Below are 20,639 nucleotides of genomic sequence, written 5' to 3'. Positions count from 1 at the left end.
GTAGTCTTTCGATGTCCGCGCGTAAACACGGTATTATGCAAACACGACGGTTGCGGTTTTCAACATTACTGGGATATTGAGCATCCATCATAATACTTGGAATACGGTAAACGCAAAGTTTCATAATACAATTATAAATTAACGTGACAATTGAAAGAGCAAAAATAAAATAAATTCATAATTTGTAAGATCTTTGGATATAACTGCAAACATTTAAAATGGACCATATAATTTACACTTATTCCAGTTCTCTATCCTGAAACTTACATAAAAGAAAAAAAAATTATCTCAAAGTGTTAAATTATCGTTCACCGGGCTCGATCGTTTAACATTCAAAATGCTATTGCAGTATAATCTCTATTTGCGAATGATATAACAATATAAACTTGTTATATTCTCGTGCAGACATACGAGTACATACTCGTACATGTACGAAGGCATACGGAAATCGATGTGTTTCGATTTGACTTAGAAGAACGTTAATGTCTAACGAGTCTTGTTTGCGCCTTTTTATTTCATTTAACCGCAAGAATGATATTCTAGAAAGGGCACGCGGATAAATGTAAAAATATAATTTTAACGTCGATAATAATACTCGTAAATATTACGAACGGCCATTAGAAGAGATCCCGCCATTCCTGGCCTTCGATATTTCCCCATTGGTCGTCTTTCTTTTTTTCTTTTTTCATAGCTTCGCATTTTACGTAATAAACGAGAGAAAGAAAATAAAAAATAATATAAGAATATAACAAAAAAAAAGAAAAAAAAATAACAATGGACAACCACCACGATTATATCGTCGTTGTCGTCGTCGTTTCATTCCGCGACGCGATGTGTATAAGTAGATCTTCTTTCGTTATAATAATTTAACGAGAGTCGTTTATTAACGTGACGCCTCACGACGCGCGATTTCCCCCTTTTTCCCTTCTCAATATTGTATATTGGAAAGTGTATCGATAAAATTGCGGTTCCTCGATATAATATAATATTACCTTCCTAAAATACGGTCAAATCACTGCCGCGAGCAGCAATTCCGAGGCACTACGAACAGGCCACAGAGAATATGGCCGCACAATTATCATCTTCAGATCTCTGTGTCTCTAAAATGACAAAAGACTAACTGTAGAACACCTAATACGTAATCGTAATTATGCTAACGCATCTTGTCGTCTCTAGGTTTAGACTCATTAATGTAATGTACAATAATTAGAGAGATCACACGTCTTAATATAGAAATTTTAAAAGATTATTCTCTAGTACGTTGAAACCTTCCTCTCTCCACCTTCCTGCCCCCACCCTCTTCCTCCTATTTTTCCCTTTTGCTCTTCACTTAAGTATTGCCACAAAGTGTTTTCTTTTTCTTCCCTCCTCCTCTTTCTTAAGAATGATGATGATAATTCTCCGAGATGTGAACGGACCCGTGTACGGTCCTTCAAAGTCTTTTCTTTACCTTGAGCTATGCGCTATCGTCTACGCTACTTAAACGCTAAACTCTACGGTGTGTCTCAGCCTTCTTCCACGTTCCCTCCTCTTTTTCTTTTTTTTTTCTGTCTCGTGTACTCGCTTATCTAGTTTTTTTTTGTTTATATCAGCACCAATCTGATTTTTTAAAACCGATTCAAAATATCGTCATATATATATAGTTAGAATATAATGTAACCTGTCGTATAAATATACATTCAAATATTACTATAGTATACAAGAGTCGCGCGCACCTCCCTCCACCCCCTCTATCCCCTTCGCGCTGCATCGCGGTAGTCATCGTTTCGTCGATTCTTGACCGATCTACCCGAAAACTATGGCTCAGCACAGTGGGAGGATACGTCGTCCTCGTAAATTCTAGCTATAATCTCTCGTGTCTTTCTTCCTTCCGCTTGTCATATCATTCCCACCCTCCTCTCTCTTCCCATCCCAACTATCCCCCTATATCTTCTTTCTCCCACCCTCTCACTCGGTACTCTTTCTTTTCTCGCATCATTCGCACTCAATCGCATTCGCACACACTCGCATACTTCACCTTTCTCCGTCGTGTGTTTTTCTCTTCGTTCTTCTTCTTCTTCCTGCTTCTCCGCTTCCTCTTCTTCCTCCTTCTTTTCTTCTTTGTTTGGAGCGAACGGCTTTACATATTTACAAGCATTCTTCACGTGGTCGTGTAAACGCTTCCCTTGAGAAGCACAACATACCTCTCTCTCTCTCTCTTTCTCGCTATCTCTCTCACTCTCTCTCTCTCTCTCTCTCTTTCTCGCGAAACATTTTAAAACATAGGCAAGTTAAATATTGTATCACAATCATTTTAGTCTGGTCGAAATCGAACATCTTCAACCCGTTTGGCGATACGTGGCGTTTTGAACGATGAGCGGCGGCGCCCCGGGCGACGCATGCACCATCATCCCGCGAGACATGCAAAGACAGACGGATTCGCGGGAACACTTTTTTGTCAATCTCTTCGAATTCGCCTACGCGCCTCGCGGGGCGGGGGGGGGGATAAGAGCCCCGAACCCTCACGTGCTATTCCCTTGTCCACGAAAGAAACGCGAGAAGGTACGTCACATGATCGATTAATCATAAAAAAATACGTACGGAGAAACAGACGAGATCCTTCGTTGGTTGTTTTACCTTGGTCTGGCTAATGAATTAACTCGACGGTGAGTGGCGGACGATTTTCCGAGCTATTTTCCGTGTGAGATCGATAACTTGGTGATGCGGATCGTAGTAGAAGTCGGTATTTCCTGCCATGAATTTACTAGCTAGAATTATATAATTATAGTATATATGTATACGCGCTGTAATAACGGATCATGGTATCCTTTAGAGATCAAATCTTAATCCGACGCATAAAGAGTAACAATCGCGAACCATTGCATCGCAATCGTGAGACTGTAAACGAGAGAACACACATGTCACAAAAATTATTACGAGTTGTCGCGACCGACACCTGAGCGAGTATAATTGCGCACCGTCGTTTGCCACTCGGTAGCGAAAATGCAATGATAAATGATCCTACCCGGAACGTTGTTTCTTTTCACGGTGTCATCCGGCGCGTGAGAGGATACGATTTGCTTCTAATACACGAACGTCACAGAATATGTAAAAGCGGACTCGACATTCCCCCCCTTGCTTCCCAAACAATGCAAAAATCTGGACAATTCGTCGACGTTGTTTCATCTCTCTATTTGCATTATAGCAAGAGCGCTACGAAAGAGATGGAAAAAACAGACGGTATTATTCGGATAACGTTATATTCGATGGGTGAATCGCGCGCGAAAAAACGAGAGGAACGATGTTTCTTGGACGTTCGTGTTGTGGACCCCCTTGGACGGGATCGCGCAAAAGGCGAAAAACCGAGCGCCGTTCTCACCGTCGAGTCCGGGACTAGCTGGCGACGCGTTCCGAGGCTCCGTTAAGCAGCGATGGGACAAGAAGAGCGAGCGAGTTGTGAAAACAAAGAAGACAACCCTATTAAATGCACAGTGATAAATGTCACGGGTAATGTTGCTGCATCGGCTGCTGGCCGCATCGGTTGGACGCGGCGGCGGCAGCGGCGGCGGCGGCGGCGACGATCGCGTTCGACGTCGCGTCGGCCTCCAACGCGGCTGGGCCGAAACAGCGCTGAAACCTCAGCGCGGGGATTCCTGCTTGCTAGTAGGCGGCAGGATGGACGGTTAGTCACTGCGGCGGCAGACCGGTCGGCGGCTTGAATTCGCCGGTGACGGATACGCCGTTCGCCTGGGCGCCAGGAAATTGCGCGGTCGACACCGGCGGCTGATGATTGAACGCGGGCGCGTAGCACTGCGGGAAGTAGAGCTCCGGCTTGACGACCGTGGGCGTGAGGGTACCGCGGGGTACGGGGACCGGGCCCAGGCCCGCGGGCGTGCCGGGCGGCTTCGAGTCACCGTTCGAGTTCCGACGCACCTTGGCCGCGTGCGGATTCATGTGGTTGTCAATGTGCTTCTTCACCTCGGGCTCGGTGGCGAAGCGCCGCCTGCAATTGGGCATCGGGCAGCAGAACGGCCGGTCGCCCTGATGGGTGCGCGTGTGCTGATCCAGAATCGCTTTCTGACGGAAGTCCTTGCCGCACTGCTGACACTTGTACGGCTTCTCGCCCGTGTGGATGCGCAGATGCTGATTAAGAATCGTGCGCTGACGGAAGTTGCGCCCGCAGTACACGCAGCCGTACGGCTTCTCGTTCGTATGGATACGCAAGTGTTGCGTGAGATGGGACTGCTGGCGGAACCTCTTGCCACACTCCGGGCACGGATACGGTCGCGACTCGATGTGTATGCATCCGTGTTGCAGCAGCGTGGACTTCTGCTTGAACTCCTTCTGGCAAATTGGACAGCGCACATACAGCGGCATGCCGGCCGAGCGGCCGTGCTGTATCACATCAGGTAGACAGCTCTTCGTGCCGCCCTGCTGCTTGATGTACTGCAGGGCGCCGAAGCTGCCCGGGCCGCCCGCGCCGAAGACCGTGTGATTGCCGCCCTTCGGATCCTTGAAGTAAGCGGGATACTGGATGGAGTTGGCGTCCGGCGCCGGACTGAACGCGCCCGACTGCGTGTCCGTGTCGCCGAACGTCGACGCTACCTCCTCCTTACCCTCCTCGGGCGGAAAGGGAACGTCCTGCGGCCAGAGCGTCGGCGTCATCCCGTTCTTGAAGATGAGGTGCGGGCTCACGTCTGTAACGAAAGTACGGTCCACGTTCATCGGCGGTATTCCACGGCGGACGGAATGAGAAGGAAGAACGTTAGTCCGGTTTAATGAGACGGAGCGAGATTAATACTACGTGTCAATTGTAGCACGAGTCAAGCGTGGCGTTAAGAAATCGCTCGAATTCGAGCGAGAACACCCAGGCAACACAAACGTCCGAGAAAAACGTCTAAAGAGAGATCCTGATTTATTCCGCGGCATTTACACGTCTTTTGGACTTTTGTGCTGTTTGGGAAGCTACCGTGAATCCAATTTATCGCGCGATCCCCAGTGAAAGTTATTAGCAGCGATAGGTGCACGAGAAGAAACGCAGCAGTCGCTGGCAGGCCGATGTCCACCTTGACGCGAGAAACTAAAGTTATTAGAGGGCAGGCGGTTTAGACTAGATGACGAGTCGGATCGTAGAGGATCGGAAGGAAATGGAGGGGAGGCGGGGATTGCTCTATCTCACAGCTCACCAGCGTTTTCGCGTCCAGCTCAACCGTTCTTACCCGCCGGTTGGCCTTAGCGGCAACGAGGCCGATGATATGTCTTCCGGCAAATTGTCTCTGATAAATCGTCGCTATATTAGTTTCCGCGATATTTCAAAGAAAAACTTGTTTTAGTAGGCTGGTGAGGGATATGGGTGATACAGACCAGTGGTGAATTTATCCCGTTTTTATTCAATGACACACATTGTCCTGTCAATTTACAATTATTCGATATCCCGAGCTCTAAATCCGCCACTGGTACATCGAACACTGGACAGGTAAGAGAATCGTTAGTATGCGGGTTATTGTACCGCCGGCGGTAATGAACGTGGTGATTATAATGACGACGATGACGATGACGCCGATGGTGACGGTGGTGACGGCGGTTGCGATAGTAATGAGTTAGAACCGGTGGGTGGGTCAGTGTGTGGTTGTGATGGACGCCCTCTGGGGAGTCTGGGAGGCAGAGAGAAATGCTCGCCTTGGTGTGTGCGGACGTGCTGATTCAGGATCGCCTTCTGACGGAAGTGTTTTCCGCACTCCGGACATTGGTATGGCTTCTCACCCGAGTGGATGCGCAGATGCTGGTTGAGGATGGCGCGCTGCCGGAACGTACGCTCGCAGTAAACGCAAGCGTACGGCTTCTCGTTAGCGTGTATGCGTAGATGCTGCGTGAGGTGGGATTGTTGTCGAAACCGCTTGCCGCACTCCGGACACCCGTACGGCCGGCTGTCCGTGTGGATCCGCTCGTGTTGCAACAGAGTCGACTTCTGCTTAAAGTCTTTGCCGCAGGTCAAACATTTGAACAGGCGTAGATCGCTGTTGCCGGACTTGGACGATTTGCCGCTCTGCTGCACGATGTCGGGCAGCCCGGTCGCCATGTTGGGCGCGCCCGGACTGGCGTACTGATGCGCGTCCAAGCCGGGCCCGCCGTCGCCCTGGCCAAGGGATGTCAGCATTACCCCGGGCTGTTTGAGATAGTGCAGCGCGGAAAAGCCACCGGGAGTGAGCATGTGAGGTGGCACGGACGGCGAAGGATGCGGCCGAGCCTCTTTGAAATAGTGTTGCGGATACTGTTGCAGCTCCCCAGCGCCAGGAAAGCAATCGCTACGGTCCACCTCCGCGTGAGGAGTCAATTGTTGCTGCGGCGAATGATCTTGTTGTGTTTGTTGTTGCTGCGGCTGTTGTTGAGGCTGCTGCTGTTGAACTTGTTGCTGCTGCTGCTGCTGCTGCTGCTGTTGTTGTTGTTGCTGCTGCTGCTGTTGGACCTGCTGCTGCGTTTGCTGCTGCTGCTGCTGTTGGGACGTTGCCTGACTCGATTGTATATCATCGTCCGGTGGAGTCAAGGACTGAGGCTCGGGAGGCGCCGAGGGATACGGTGAGGGCACAGGCGATGCTAAGGAGGGCGGGGGACCGTTTTCACTACCCTCGACGGGAGGACCACAGGCCTGCTGTGGGCTTCCCGACGAGGAGGAACCCTGTTGTTGCTGTTGTTGTTGTTGTGGTTGCTGTTGCGGGTACAATCCGCCATCCTGGAGAGATCCCGGCCCCGGGCCCCATTGACCCTGGGGTCTCTCCATATTATCTTTGTACAATACGTAGGGCGCGCCAGTATCTGAAAGTAGATAATGCAGAAGAGAGTTTGCGGTTAGATACATATTGACATAAAAGTGTTATTGTGTTAGAAAACATGGGAGCACGGAGATATTCGCTGCTTTTTTTTTTATCATTATGTCTACATTTCAAATTCCATGTACGCTTGAGTGATGTAATTCAAATAGAATGATATAATTTAGATAGTGCGTTCGTGAAATAGGATTAAATTCTACAGGTGTATTCTTCAACCGCTGTCGATCAAGGACGAAATTACTCGGAATTGGGTCAAGAAGCGCGGATCTTTAGAATCTTTGAGCTCAGAATGCGCGTTCTAGAATATCGGATCGTGCCACGTTCCCAGTCACGCATGGTTAGGCATGTCCGGTTCACGCTTCACAAGTTCAATCGCTGTTATGCAGATCGAATCTACGAACTGCGTATATTGCACTCATAATTTAGCATAATAATTTAAAGATACCAGAATTAGGCACGCGCGACACAGAATCGCGATGGATTCTTGAATCCTTGAAAATTTTTGTCCTTGGACGATCGAATGAGAAACAGAATCTTGTCGCACGTTCGTTTCAATCCGTTTCTTCCTTTCTTCACACCCATTCATTTCTTCAAATACATGGATGTAACAAAGACGCGGCTGTAATTAATCGAAAATAAGAGACGCTGAAGGGAAAGTAATTATGTCGCGCGCCAAGTTTTTAATTAAACTTCGCCATGCGCTATTATTTAAGACGTGTGTGTCTTGCCCAATCAGTATTATCGCGCGCAATTACATCCCGAGGAGTAAGGCGGCTTAAGGCGTTTTTCGATTACGGAATTTGCGTTACGCAATGATATCGCATTCCTCCTTTTATCGGACTAATTATATCGGACTTTATTTTCTCTTATTTGTCGAGCGGATTCGTCATTCGATTTGCATTTCGTGCGACGTTTAAAGCGATTTTTACTTCTCCCGCATTCTCTGAATGACTCATCCGATATAATGTTGTTTCTTGCGAAAAGTGGGACAGATATTAATTTATTAGAAACGAAAAATATATATCAACGCATAAAAAATATATATGTACAAAAAAAAACGAGAAATAAATGGAAGCGACGTGTGACAATGTGACAAATGATTAATGTTATATATTTATAGATAACGATAAAAAAAAACTTATGGAACCTCAGAAACCTGAGAATATACTCGAAGTTCATCAAATTTGTGCTGAAAATAAAAGAAAATAACAAGTCATGCGATATATACCGTTCATTTGCACATGAATCAAATCGCGTATTTATAGCTATTAGTTTTTATTTGACCACACTTATAGCACGTTACATAATCACTGTTTGTTGAGATAATGCCGCGTGCAACCGTTCGCGAGTGCGTCAAGATTAGTTTATTGCGATTTCAAGCTTATCCCGTCGCGTAATCGTATTTAACTATTCCGGGAATCTTCGGAGCGATAATATTATAACGTCCCGTTATCACGGTTAAGAGAAGAGCGACCGGTCGAAAAGTGACGCAAATGCGATATTCGCGCTCCAAGAGAGTGTCATTAATATAACTCTGCATATAATTTCCGCGATTCGGCGCTTTTAAAAGTCGTATCGTTTTGCACGAACATCGTTTTCCATTCGTTTCGCTCTCTGACCGAAAATTGAAATGTTCCTTGATACGAAATCTCGATAGCACGAAAAGAATTAAACGATTGTACGATTCGGATACGAGAGTCGTGTGTAGATCGACGTAAATATTTACGCATCGGTATCTGCGATTCGTCTGTTGTTGATCCCCTTCTTTCGCTCTATCGAAACTCGAATACAATTCATCCAAGTATTAGTAAAGTATCACGCTATTACGATATAACGTTCGTTCATTTGTTCGAGGATCGGCTTATTTCGAGAAATCTGTCAAGAATCATACCGCCAAGACAACGTTACGTCTCATTAAACTCAATCTCCGTCCAGCAACGGTTAATTACGACCAGAATCCACGAGTAATCGCCTAAATTTCCTCTGCACATCGGAAGTCGTTAGCTATATCGCGCAAAAACAAAATGTGTGTCGTGCAAAAAAACATTCTCGTAAGCTATGATTGCACTTTATATGGCAGCTGAAGATAAAAATATCAAAAACTTAATCAATGAAATAAAACGGAAAGTTTCTCTCGTCTGCTCCAACATGAGAATCTTGAAGGATATTACGATTAATAAAAATGCTATTTTTTTAAACAATTTAAGTTTTTTTAAACGACCGTATAATGACAATAGTAGTAATAATCGATGATTACCGTCATAATAATAAACCCACTCGGCCGATTATTCAATTTCGGATGGGAGATTAACACTTGCAAAAAGTACGTGAAAGAAACAAAGAGAGAAATTAATTTCTTCTTCATTGCAAGAATCTTTTCCGGTGTCGAATCGTTCAAGAAGTAGACGAGTGTTCTTAATGATAAATTGCATTAAAGAAATCTCCGGATTATTCTTTCCCTCGCATTCGCGTGAATAAACATTGGTAAGCGTTGATACGAACTCCACAAGTTTTACCAAGCAGTCCGACCGAGCTTTAATGAGAGACGATCCACTTATAACTTTACCAACTAAGCAGTCGTAAGATTTCGCCGTTGATTTTGACGCGTTATGTTTCTCAAATCACGTAAAGACGGATGACTTGTTTACCCGAGACAATAGCTTCAATAAATCATCAAAGAGCATCACAAACTAATGACATATAAATTATCAAGTACAATATATTTGCTTTTTTATTCTTATCCTTGAGAGTTACTTTGGAACGATTAATAAGCTTAAAATTTCAATACATTAACAGCATAAATAGTCGAGTGTAATGGTTTAAATTTATGTTCGATCATAATATCATAAATATTTAATTTCATGTTTCACATTTATCCACAATGTTCTATTATACACAAATATTGATGTTTTTAGTATGTGCAAAAGCAGGATGCAAACTTTAAACTTGGCAAATTTTGTACTTACATTATTTCAGTAAACTTGCCGCTAAAATAAATTTCTTTTTAAATCTATATTGAATTATTCGGTCCGATAGATGTGGATGGCTTGTTTGATAAATATTATATTTTATTGTTATATAAATAGTTAGAAGGAGGGAGAGAGAAACATGTAATTAGAGAACTCTTGCTGAGTGACATTTTGTCCTTTGGACCCGCAATTTATTAATGAAGTTTTTAGTAGGACAGATTATAAACTCCAGCATTATTTCAATGATTTTTACTTCTTTTAATTAATGGCCCAATTATTGTTTTTATTAACGCAAGAAATAAATTGCAAGAAATAAATTGTTTAGACGAAATCTTCGTTAATTACATTCACCTAATATTTTCTAAAAAATAATAAAAGCTTTCTTTTTTCTCTTGGCATGTTTAAAGACATGCTCAGCATAAGCTAATATTTCCTTTAGCATCAATATCTTACTTCGAGTTAAAGTAAGGATATCAAGAGACACTTGGATAGACTCGTAACACTTGTATCAACAAAAATCGGAAAGAAATCTTGAGTAGAAATTACACGAGCGTACCGACGAAAAGAGAAAGAAAATGAAGATGTAATCGCATAGTTATATTAAGACAATATACGCGATGAAATCGCAGATATAAAAGTAGAAAGGCCGCGCACAGAGAGAATAATAATTCAAACAGATCAATCTCTCGATAAGTTGGCATCGATCTTTTTTTAATCGAAAAAATGTCAATATATTTGGGAAATATCGGCGATGCGCGATGAAAGGTTCAGTCATGCAAACTTCTGAGATGAAATTCTTTCACGCGGTTTAATATTATTTCATGTTTGACGAACGTGTGTCGCTGATATCATTGATTTTTCGGCAACAAGCATAGGATTGCACTCTGGCGGGCGTCTTTACGATTTGTTTTGGCTGCGAGAAACGCATAAAGCGAAGCCGAGAGAGCTAACATCGGCAGAGTAGGAAGCGAAAAAGACGAAAGAGAGAGAAAGAGAGAGAGAGAGAGAGAGAGAGAGAGAGAAAGAGGAGAGAGAGAGAAAGAAAGAGAAAGAAAGAGAGAGAAAGAGAGAGATGGCTCGTGGCTGCACATGCGCGCTTTTTTCGCGTCGGGACCAGCATTTTTAAAGATTTTTCCTGCCGCGGCGGCCCTCTCGCAGATTTAAGTCGCCAGGTCGATCCCGTCGATTCTCGAGTGGTGTGAGAATCGAATGGTGTGGCTACTACGGGCAAACAATCGAAAAACTCGCTTCACGTCACCGGGGGTTCGCGAAACCGGTATAATTTCGATGAGGTCAATTCCCTATGCAACAAACAAAAAGTGCGAAATGCGTCAATTTTCTTGCGTCAATCGTCGCGACGCTATATTGTCGCCTATTATAAAAAAATATACAGATTATTTTCGTTATTTCTATAGCATTAAAATCTGGAATTTTAGCAATCATTTTATATATCGTGACAATATCGAGTAATCCGATAAACTAAATTCATGAAAAAAAGATAAAGCCATCGGGATGAATTTTGACAATTTTTGCACATGAGTTTATTTAATAATTAATGATGTTTATCATAGAAGGACGAAACGACATAAAACGTAAGGTCGATCGGTTTTGCGCGATTTCGAATTCTGCATCAACGGTGTTATATTGAATTAGACGAAAGAAGAAAAGATGAAACTCGATCTTTTTCTTTCCGCACAAAATCGCGAAATAACTGGAGTGTCTTTGATTCGAAAGCGCGGATTTAATTGAGCGGGTGAAAGCGACTTTGTGGGCTCAAAGTGAAGGCGCTGTCTCCGATATGCGTACAATAAAAGAAAATATCGAAGGAGAAAACCCGATCCCTAGTGTTAGATCGACGAGTTTTACGCCGACAGAATCCCGCGACACACTTTGTGCAAAAGCGTAGTTCAAAGCGTTGAAGAAGCGCGCTTCCTCGAATAACACCCTGCATAATTATTCATTTTCCGCACTTTTCCGATTATTGGAACTCTCGGATTTTCGGTTCTTTCAATTCGGCTCCCATTCGGTATCAATACTCTTTAGAGGTTCTCAGATTCCTAACGGATTGTCTCAAACGAAAGCGCAGTCACATATCGTTTTCGATCTGTCATTCGATCTTTTGCACCGAAATATACATACCTTTTATATCTCGATATTTCTCGCATTATACATATCTCGATATTTCTCACATTATGCATATTATATATATTATACATTATGCATATTATATATATGTTGATTCTCGAGAGATTATAGTACAATATATCGCGACTACGACGCTATTTTAAATAAACCGGTTTTATTCGCTAATTTATGAATTTGCGTGAATGCGAAAGAACGGGCGATAATTATAGTTGTACGAGCGAGATCCGCGCGCGAACGTAATTTTCACGGCGTATGCGCCATCAATTCCATTGCGTTCTCTGCGGAAAAAAAGAGGAGACGGCGCGACGCGGCAACGTATGTTTCGCGTGGGTGCATGAATTACGTGATTCGCGTAGTTGCTTTTTGTCTCGTCGCGGTATCTCATCGATTAGTCGTTTCTAAGCGCCCTTATTTGACAATTACGCCGATTTCGTTGATGCTGAGTAAGAAAAAAAATATTGTTGGATAAGACAATTTCTCTTTCCATTTAATTCTTATACATATGTAATATTTTTTCGTTCCCAAGGAATAATTCCTCCCAAATTATCTCACACGTCATTTTCGCATCTTTGCGCTTAACGCAATTTATAATTTACAATATGTATCTCTAATGAATTCAGGATTAAGAGCGCGATACACGTTGGATGCACTCGCGGAAGGATCTCGAAGATCGGCGAAAGGGGAAAGGAGGGGACTCGGGCATTCATTTGCGAGAGCAAACATTGGCCGCTATTTATCGAACGTCAGAGGAAATACCTGCGGCCCGTATTCCTATCGAACCGATTCAAGGGACCACCCTCGCGCGGCGGACGTGGAACGTGGGGGTGGCAAAAAAACGAAACGGGCGCAACAAAAACATAACTTTCCGCGATGGCGCTCCGAAGAGTGCTCCAGAAACGAGTGGTCCTTTCCTAGTGTTCCATTGGCGTTATTCAGCTCGTCAGAGATCGAATGTTTGTTTTCAGAAAAATAGACAGAAACGAAATACGCCCGCTGTTAGCTCGAGAGTGTAGAGCACGCATTGACGAAGTCGAAACGTCAGATATATATATATATATATATATATATATATATAATTTTTTTTTCCTTTGCTATTGTTACCGCGATATTTTTGACGGATGCTCGAATGCACTCTCGATCTATCTCTATCTCTCTCCCTTTCGCGCAGTGTATTGTTTTTACCTTATAAAACAATTTGCGCGCGTTTACGTCCAAGACCATCGTGGCGGATTTGCGCAAATATCGCGGAAACGTGCATGAAACCGATCTGCCCTGTCGCGCCGTCGAGAGAGAGAGAGAGAGGAAAAGAGAGAGAGAGAGAGTTCGTAATCGAATTTGATAACGATCCAATTAAAAACATTTTCGCGTTTCGGCATATTCATTACTCTATTTAATTTCGTTGTACGCTGTCGCGATATTAATTGCTTAAGTGGTAAAGTTATGAAATTGCGCGCGATGAGACTTTAGACGTTGTGACTCAGGCTCGTTCTGCAATTATTTTTTTTTATAATGAACTACTAATGCATAATTTATGAGACTCGAATAGTCAATGAAAATCGTACACAATTATAATTGTCGCGTATCCATAACGATATACGAATCGATTCCATATATTAGCAATAAATTTACTTTATTCCATTGACATTCCGAGAGACATTAATTATTAGAGTATTCTAAAAAAAGCGACACGCTGGTATCAGATATTTCGAACTAAATTTGGCTGCGTTTTTTTTTTTCAGGATGGACCATTAATGCATAATTTATAAAGTTGACGTGCAGTCGACAGAACATAAACACAATTATCATATTTTCAGTCGCACAGATTCAGAGTCCAAATGTGAATCGATTTTTATCGGCTGATTATTTATTACTTAAATAGAAAACGCATTGTTTAAGCATACATATATGTGACCAGATATTTTAATTCCAATCCGTTTTGATCTTTTTTCTCTCTGTGCCATTGATACATAATTTATAAAGGTAGAGAGAGAAAGAAAGAAAGAGACCAGACGATAAAAAAAGGCATACACGCATACCATAATTATATTACACGGCATCTACGGCAGGTTGAATCGGGTCGATTGTGGATTTTCTACGCGCTCGCTCGCTCCCTATGCATTAATTCTTATATTAAGAACGATACGGAGCAATGATCGCTCTTTTATCACCAGGAGTCAAATGATAACTCGCCGACGCGAGTTTATTTTCCGAACGCGCGACGTCTCTTCTCTCTTTCTTCGTTTCTCTCTTCGTTTCAGTAAAAATGACTCACACCCATCACACTGGTGCGATTGGCGCTACGAAGCGTCTTGAGCGGACTATTACAAACTTTGTACGATATATTTTGCTGCATCGTATCGCGCTACGTTTAAGATTAGAAATTCTAGGATATTTAAAGACGCTGATGCAAAAAGCGCTCTCAAAAATCGCCATATCGCTGACACTTTCAATCGCACGTTCGTATGATTATCTCGTGACCGACGAGAAGAGACCTTTGGTAAGTGAAAAAGAAACGATCTCGATTGAGATATTTTATGCTCAATTTCCAACCCTCGCTCGAATATACAGAGAAGCCGACCGCTTTTGAGAATTTAAGTCAAGGTTGAATCCCGACAGCAAACTCCCAACAGTTAAAACGTGACATTGGCTCACGCAGACGCGCACAAATATTTACAGGCTTTACAACTTGCACTTTATGTAAAACCCGTTCGAGAGAAATCTTAGGAGAGGCATCACGTCGTAACTCGACGTAAATGCCAAGACTTTGCGCGGGATTACATCTGACGCATCAAAAGTGACAATGTCCATTCAACGATACACGTTGTCCAGAAAGGAAACACGCGACTGACAAAAAACGTGAATTTTGATAGAGAAAAAACTGCTCGCAAAGTTTCAAACTGTGTGCGACGCGATTGCTCTTGTGAAACATCGCGTCGCATTTTAATACGATTTCAATCCGCCGTGTTTATGTTATAATAAAAATAATTATCGGCAATAATTCGCCGCACTTCGTTAATTGTTTTACGATTCGTTTAATATAATCGTGAACGCACGCCGATTTCCTCGGCATAAAGCACGCTGCGCGAATATAATCGATGATTATGCTCGCGGTTTTAACCGCGGATGTATCGCACGAGTAGTATTCATGCAATTATCAAGACAATTATAACAATTATTATCGACGCTGCGCGTGATGTATCGCGATTTATACTCGCTAAAAGCTTTTTTTCGCATTAATCCTGCCATTTATTAGCGTTTTATTATCGATCTAACGCCTCAATCCCTCCGATAATTAAATACATACGTCTCGCTGTAATTATAAAAAAAAAAAAACTTGGAATTGTTTCTTATGCGTTGCAAACAATGGAAAATATTTGGATCGTCATTCCACATTTCAACGAATATTATCGAAATTACGAATATTATTAAAAATTCATATTACGGCCAATAAAACCACAAATGCGAAATACTTATCTAGATATGAAGACTCATAAATTCAGGACTTTTTTTCTTTCTCAACGATCGCCGAATCTAAAAATCTTGGAATCGAAAATACTGGGGGAAAAAAAATTCTTTTCGACGAGTCACGCAATAATTGAACATTATAAATCAAGAAGCTTCTGTATTCCAGAAATGTTGAAAATACATAAAGTTGATTCGATGCATGCGGTCCGACACGTACTAAATTTTCACCAGGAGCATTCTTATCGGAGCTGCATATCTAAATAGGCAATCCGTCTCCTTCCAGCAAAATGCGCGCGACTCTCCAGCACAGTCTATATATCTCGCAGTTGTGCACAAATATAACCGAGCGCGAGGGACCCTCGTCGTGTCTTTGAAATCGTATCCGACCGATGGTGCAGCGACTACTCTCTTAGGACAGGGCGTGTTTGCAGGCGCGCATTTATATCGAACGGAAAATTCGCGGGAAATTAAATTACGAAGACGAATTTCTCTTACGAGACGAATTTGCGTCCTCTCCTTCTTTTTCCGACGATTCAAATTTTATCCCTTCTATCCCTTCTATCCTCAACGGAATTAATAAATAGCGAAAATAATGAATAAAAGTTGACGGATTCCATCGAAGATGATCGATATCGTTCGCTTTGCTTTCGCGAGCGACAATCGCGATTGTTCCCTATAGCTTTTCCTATGTTGTCGTTCGCATTCTCGCGCTCGCTCACGATTGCCGGCGTTGTTTCTCGGTCACAAAGAGCACGATCGCGAGAGTCCTCGGCCGACGCTCACCTTGACCAGGCGACACAGCGCGCCTCGCGATCGTGGAACGGGCAGCTTGATCGTCGATCAGAGTTTAGCAAGTGCGCGGCTGCAAGAGGGATACATCATTTTGCCGCAACTCGCTCGGCAAAAGTCCTACATCGATAAATTATGCATTCCGTCCATCAACTTTATGTCTTGTGGAAGAAAAAATTGATTCGATCACGATTCGGGAAAATCGCATTTTTTTGCTATTTTCAGAAGATGCCGTTTGTGATATTCAACTTCAAGAGATTTCAACTCGCAATTATCAGTCGCGAGAAAATATTAATAAATCATACTTTAAAATGAACTCATGTGGAAATTTAATTCAAGGATTAGTTTCAAAGATATCTAAGATTGTATCTTAAAAAGTTAACTAAAGAGACAGACGCAGCGTCGAGTTCTCGCCAAGGAAAAGTCGACTCTAAACTGGTCGATGTATCAGTGAAAAATATGTGCAGGGAATCTCGATGCAATATACATGCACACCCGCACACTTTGTACGTAATTTCGTCGAACCGAAGGACGAAACGAGAATCGGATTATCTCTCTTCGGATTCTCATCGCTTCGGATAATGCAAATCTGCGAGAAAGTCATAGGAACCGTCGGACGAGAGGATGATTCCTCCTTGAAACTATCGCTCCGCGCGTTTCGTCACTTTGGTCGTTACCAGAACCGATTAGATGACCCAAACGCGCCGGCGAATATTGCGTCGTCGATATTATCATCACGTAACTCTTTCTCTCTCTCTCTTTTTTTCTCTCCTCTTTCCTTCCTCCCTGCGCGCCTTTTTTGCCGCGCTTGGGAAGAGGAACACTTTCCGAAATGCGCGATATATATTATCGCAATTACATAAACTCTTGACCGTAATTTACACATTAACTCGAGCTGATATCGAGTATAAGAAATGGCGTTAATAACAATTGCTAGTTAATTTTTTCTCTCCTCTTTTCCCTCTCCCTGCGTGCCTTCTTGCTCCGCTTGAAAAGAGGAACACTTTCCGAAATGCGATGTATATTATCGCAATTACATAAACTCTTGACCGTAATTTGCACATTAACTCGAACTGATATCGAGTAAAAAAGGACGGCATTAATAGCAATTGTCAATTAATTGTTAAACTAAATTGCAGCTAATTGTTAAACTGAAAAATATAACTCGTAATTATGACGAACGACAAATTAATTCGGTTTCCAGTAATTAGAAGGTATGGATCAATTATGATGAGCAATGATCACTTATCATTACCCGTGAACAATATTGCAAATACATAATTAGCATGTCCAAAATTTGTGACGCGATATTATTTTAACTTTATTATATAATGGCTTTTAGCGTAATTTATGATGTATGAATTGGTGTAAGTCAAAATTTAAAATTAAAATTATTTACTAGTTACATCTAAAATAATTTATATCGTTCAAAATAACCGACAAACTTTTTCAAGAATTGATAATATTTAATATACGCAACGCATTCAATAAATATGTACTTATGTGTAAATCATACATCTCGTATTTTTTTTTATTTTTTCCTTCAAATTACATGCATACTTATCGGCATATTTAATATCATTTAATTTATATCGCAGCGATTAAGTTTATACATTTGCAATGAAAGGTCAATTATAATGAAAAGCGCGCATTTTTTCTCTTTTTATTATTTTTTCTTTTTAGTCTCTTTTTTAAATGATTTTATCGTCGAAACATGATCTAGATATTACGATAAGTTTATAAAGTGCTTTCTATGCACATTAGTCTCAGCGCACTGCGCTATTTTACATATTTTCTTTACAACTGTTTCAATTTCTAAATATTCTCTCTCTCTCTCTCTCTCATCTATCATGATAAAAAGATTTCATCATTCCAAGATTCAGTTTCCTAACTAATAAAGCTTATCGCTGTTATAAAAAAAGTCCATTCAATTATTGATAAAAATAAGAACAAATTTCTATATTTAATTATTAATATTAAAATTAATTTAAATTAATCTCGATTCTTATATTTTGTCCCCAATTATTCGCGCATCACGATACGATATAAGCCGGCTCGCTTATCCACGTTCTCCCTCGTCGTTCCAATTCGTACTTTCGCTACATTATTTTGCCGGTAGTCTCTCGGGGGGAATTTGCAGTAAACATCCTCCTTTCTCGATCTCGCCTCCTCGCAAACACACATTTTTCCGCCTCGCGCGGCAACCGATACTCGACTATTCTCACCCTGTATGTGTCGCGCTACGCAAGGAGCTTCGTGCAACACATTCATGAGGTGACCGACGGCCAGCGGTACCCTCCGTTTCCCCTCGGTATTTCACCCTGCGCACCTCTCGCTCTTTCTTTTCTCGTCTCCCTCTCTCTCTCTCTTTCGCTTTCGTTCTCCCAACGTTAAACACTGTTCTCTCGTTTGAGCGTGCTTTGCCGAGTTCGACCGCAGACACACACGAGTTTCGTACGAGACACGTGTCTGGCCAGCGGCGCGTTGTTAATCGCAAGTCGGAAGAGCACTTCTACCAGTAGTGGTCGCCGGCGCGTTACAGTGCGTCCGTGTAACTGTCCTGGTATGTATACGTGCATACGCGTGCATGAGATAGAGGGAGGGGACGAGAGAAAGAGAAAGAGAGAGAGAGAGAGAGAAAGAGAAGAGAGAAAGTACTCGGATGAGAGACACGGCGAGATGGAAAACGATGTAATTCCAATGTCTTCGTAGCCTCTTCTCAAAGTTATAAACACAACAAGATGTATATCTCGCTATCTTCCATCACGTGTCACGTGATTGAAATCATTTTTCACGTGTCCGCAGCGTCGACGGGAGGGGAGAGCGAAATGACTGAAAATTTCGCGGCGGTTCGAGTGGGTTTTCTGAATGAGGGACTCGTGAGAAAGGCAGACTCGCGTCGGGCGCGCGAGGGGGGAAAGCGAGAAGGGGGACCGGCGGGAAAACTCGAAGCCGCGTGTATCACGGTGCGGCGCGACGCGCGATGACGTCGTGACGTTTCGGCAAAACGTGGTCGTGGACGCGCAGGTGGAATCACCGGCACGCGGTGACTGACGCGAACGTTCGCGAGGGAGGAGGAGAAGGTAAAAACGAGCGCTACCCGCGCCTCCTCCCGTACGTGTACGTGTGCGTGGTGCGTGCGTGTTGACGACACGCGCGGGGTGCCAGGTACTCACCGGAGTTGTAGTATTCCTTAAAGTAGCGCGTCGCCGCGCGCTGGACGATCGAGTAATACAAGTTCACGTACGACGTCGACTGGTTCTGCGCCGAGAGCGCCATTTACACTGTATTATCTCCGCGCGCGGGTCACCGTGTATTCATATAAATATGTATGGCTCGCGTATACGCGCGCGCTTCACGCGGGGCGTACGCGCGTATTACGCGGATCACGACGCGCGTGTAGCGCGATATAGCGATGCGCGGCGCGGCAACGTGCGAGCGCGCGGCGCCCGTCTCGTCGGCCTGTCTCTCCTCTTCCCTACGTCTACCGCGCGACGACGATGCGTTCTCCTCTTTTTCCTCTCGCCGCTGCGCCCGTCTCCTTTTCTCCTCCACCGTTTCCTCTACGTCCTTCTCCGGGTCCTCGTCCTTGTCCTCGTTCTCGTCCTCGTCCTCGTCCTTGTCCTCGTCGTCGCTGTCGTCGTCGTCGTCGTCGTCGCCGTCGCTGTCACCGTCGTCGTCGTCGCCGCCGTCGCCGTCGTCGTCGTCGTCGTCGTCGTCGGCCTCCTCCTCTAGATCCGCCGCGGCCGTGAAACTTTTCTTATCGTTGGCGCGCCGTCCCTCGTGCGTTCCCGTACGGCCTTCAGACAGCAGCGAGACGGTCTCGCATGCCGTAGAGCGGCCCGCGACTTTAATCCTCGCCACACTCGCTTTCGGGTTACCCGCGCCGGTAGACACAATCTCGGTAGACTCGGCCTGAGCCCCCCGAGTAACTCGCCAAGACCGAGACACTGGCGAGCGCTCTGCGGCGTTGCCGCGCTTCCGTCGTCGCGGTGCACACGCGATCAGAGTGGGGGATTTCTGGACTGGTTCGGGTTTGGGATGGTATAGGGAACATCGGGTAAAGAGAGGAGAGCGAGAGCGGGGAGAAGGTGCCGGTGGCGGCGGCGGTGGCGGCGGCGGCGGCAGCGACGGTAGCGACGGTCGCAGGGGTGGATGCATCCGCGGGGGCAACATCGCTCCCCCCGCACGGTCCGTCAAAATACGTATCGGGGACCGGAGGGTGGAGGGGACCGAGTTACTCGTCCAAGGACACTCGAGTCGCCGGAGTCTGTCACAAAGTGACACGTGACACACGCCGCGATCGGGCCTAATGTCTGACAATACGGAGCGAGATGAGACGACGCTCGCGATTGTCGCACGTTTCTTCGGTTCGCGATCTTATTGTCGAATAATTTATCGGTGATTGGCATCCTTTTTCGGAGAGAATCGCGCGATTTCCTGAAAGGATTCTTCAGATCGAGAC

The 20,639-nt window shown here is 44.1% G+C and overlaps 1 protein-coding gene across 2 annotated transcripts; it reads right to left on the bottom strand.

Annotated features, from left to right (window-relative positions):
• Positions 1-1,572: 1,572 nt before the first annotated feature.
• LOC105253048 (myeloid zinc finger 1) lies at positions 1,573-19,539 on the bottom strand. 2 transcript variants are annotated; one of them, XM_011260808.3, is made up of 3 exons: positions 19,351-19,539; positions 5,659-6,792; positions 1,573-4,676 (listed from the first exon to the last, which is right to left on the bottom strand). In XM_011260808.3, exons 1-3 carry the CDS (start codon positions 19,451-19,453, stop codon positions 3,667-3,669), a joined length of 2,247 nt encoding a protein of 748 aa, XP_011259110.2. In that variant the 5' UTR covers positions 19,454-19,539; the 3' UTR covers positions 1,573-3,666. The 2 variants fall into 2 exon arrangements, with proteins under 2 accessions (XP_011259110.2, XP_025264214.1); XM_025408429.1 differs by having other exon boundaries at positions 5,743-6,792.
• Positions 19,540-20,639: the final 1,100 nt, after the last annotated feature.

Source organism: Camponotus floridanus, unplaced genomic scaffold (assembly GCF_003227725.1).
Source record: "Camponotus floridanus strain SB8 unplaced genomic scaffold, Cflo_v7.5 scaffold21, whole genome shotgun sequence".
Taxonomy (NCBI): domain Eukaryota; kingdom Metazoa; phylum Arthropoda; class Insecta; order Hymenoptera; family Formicidae; genus Camponotus; species Camponotus floridanus.
Note: the sequence above shows the minus strand (reverse complement) of the source record. Positions and strands in the feature narration are given on the sequence as shown.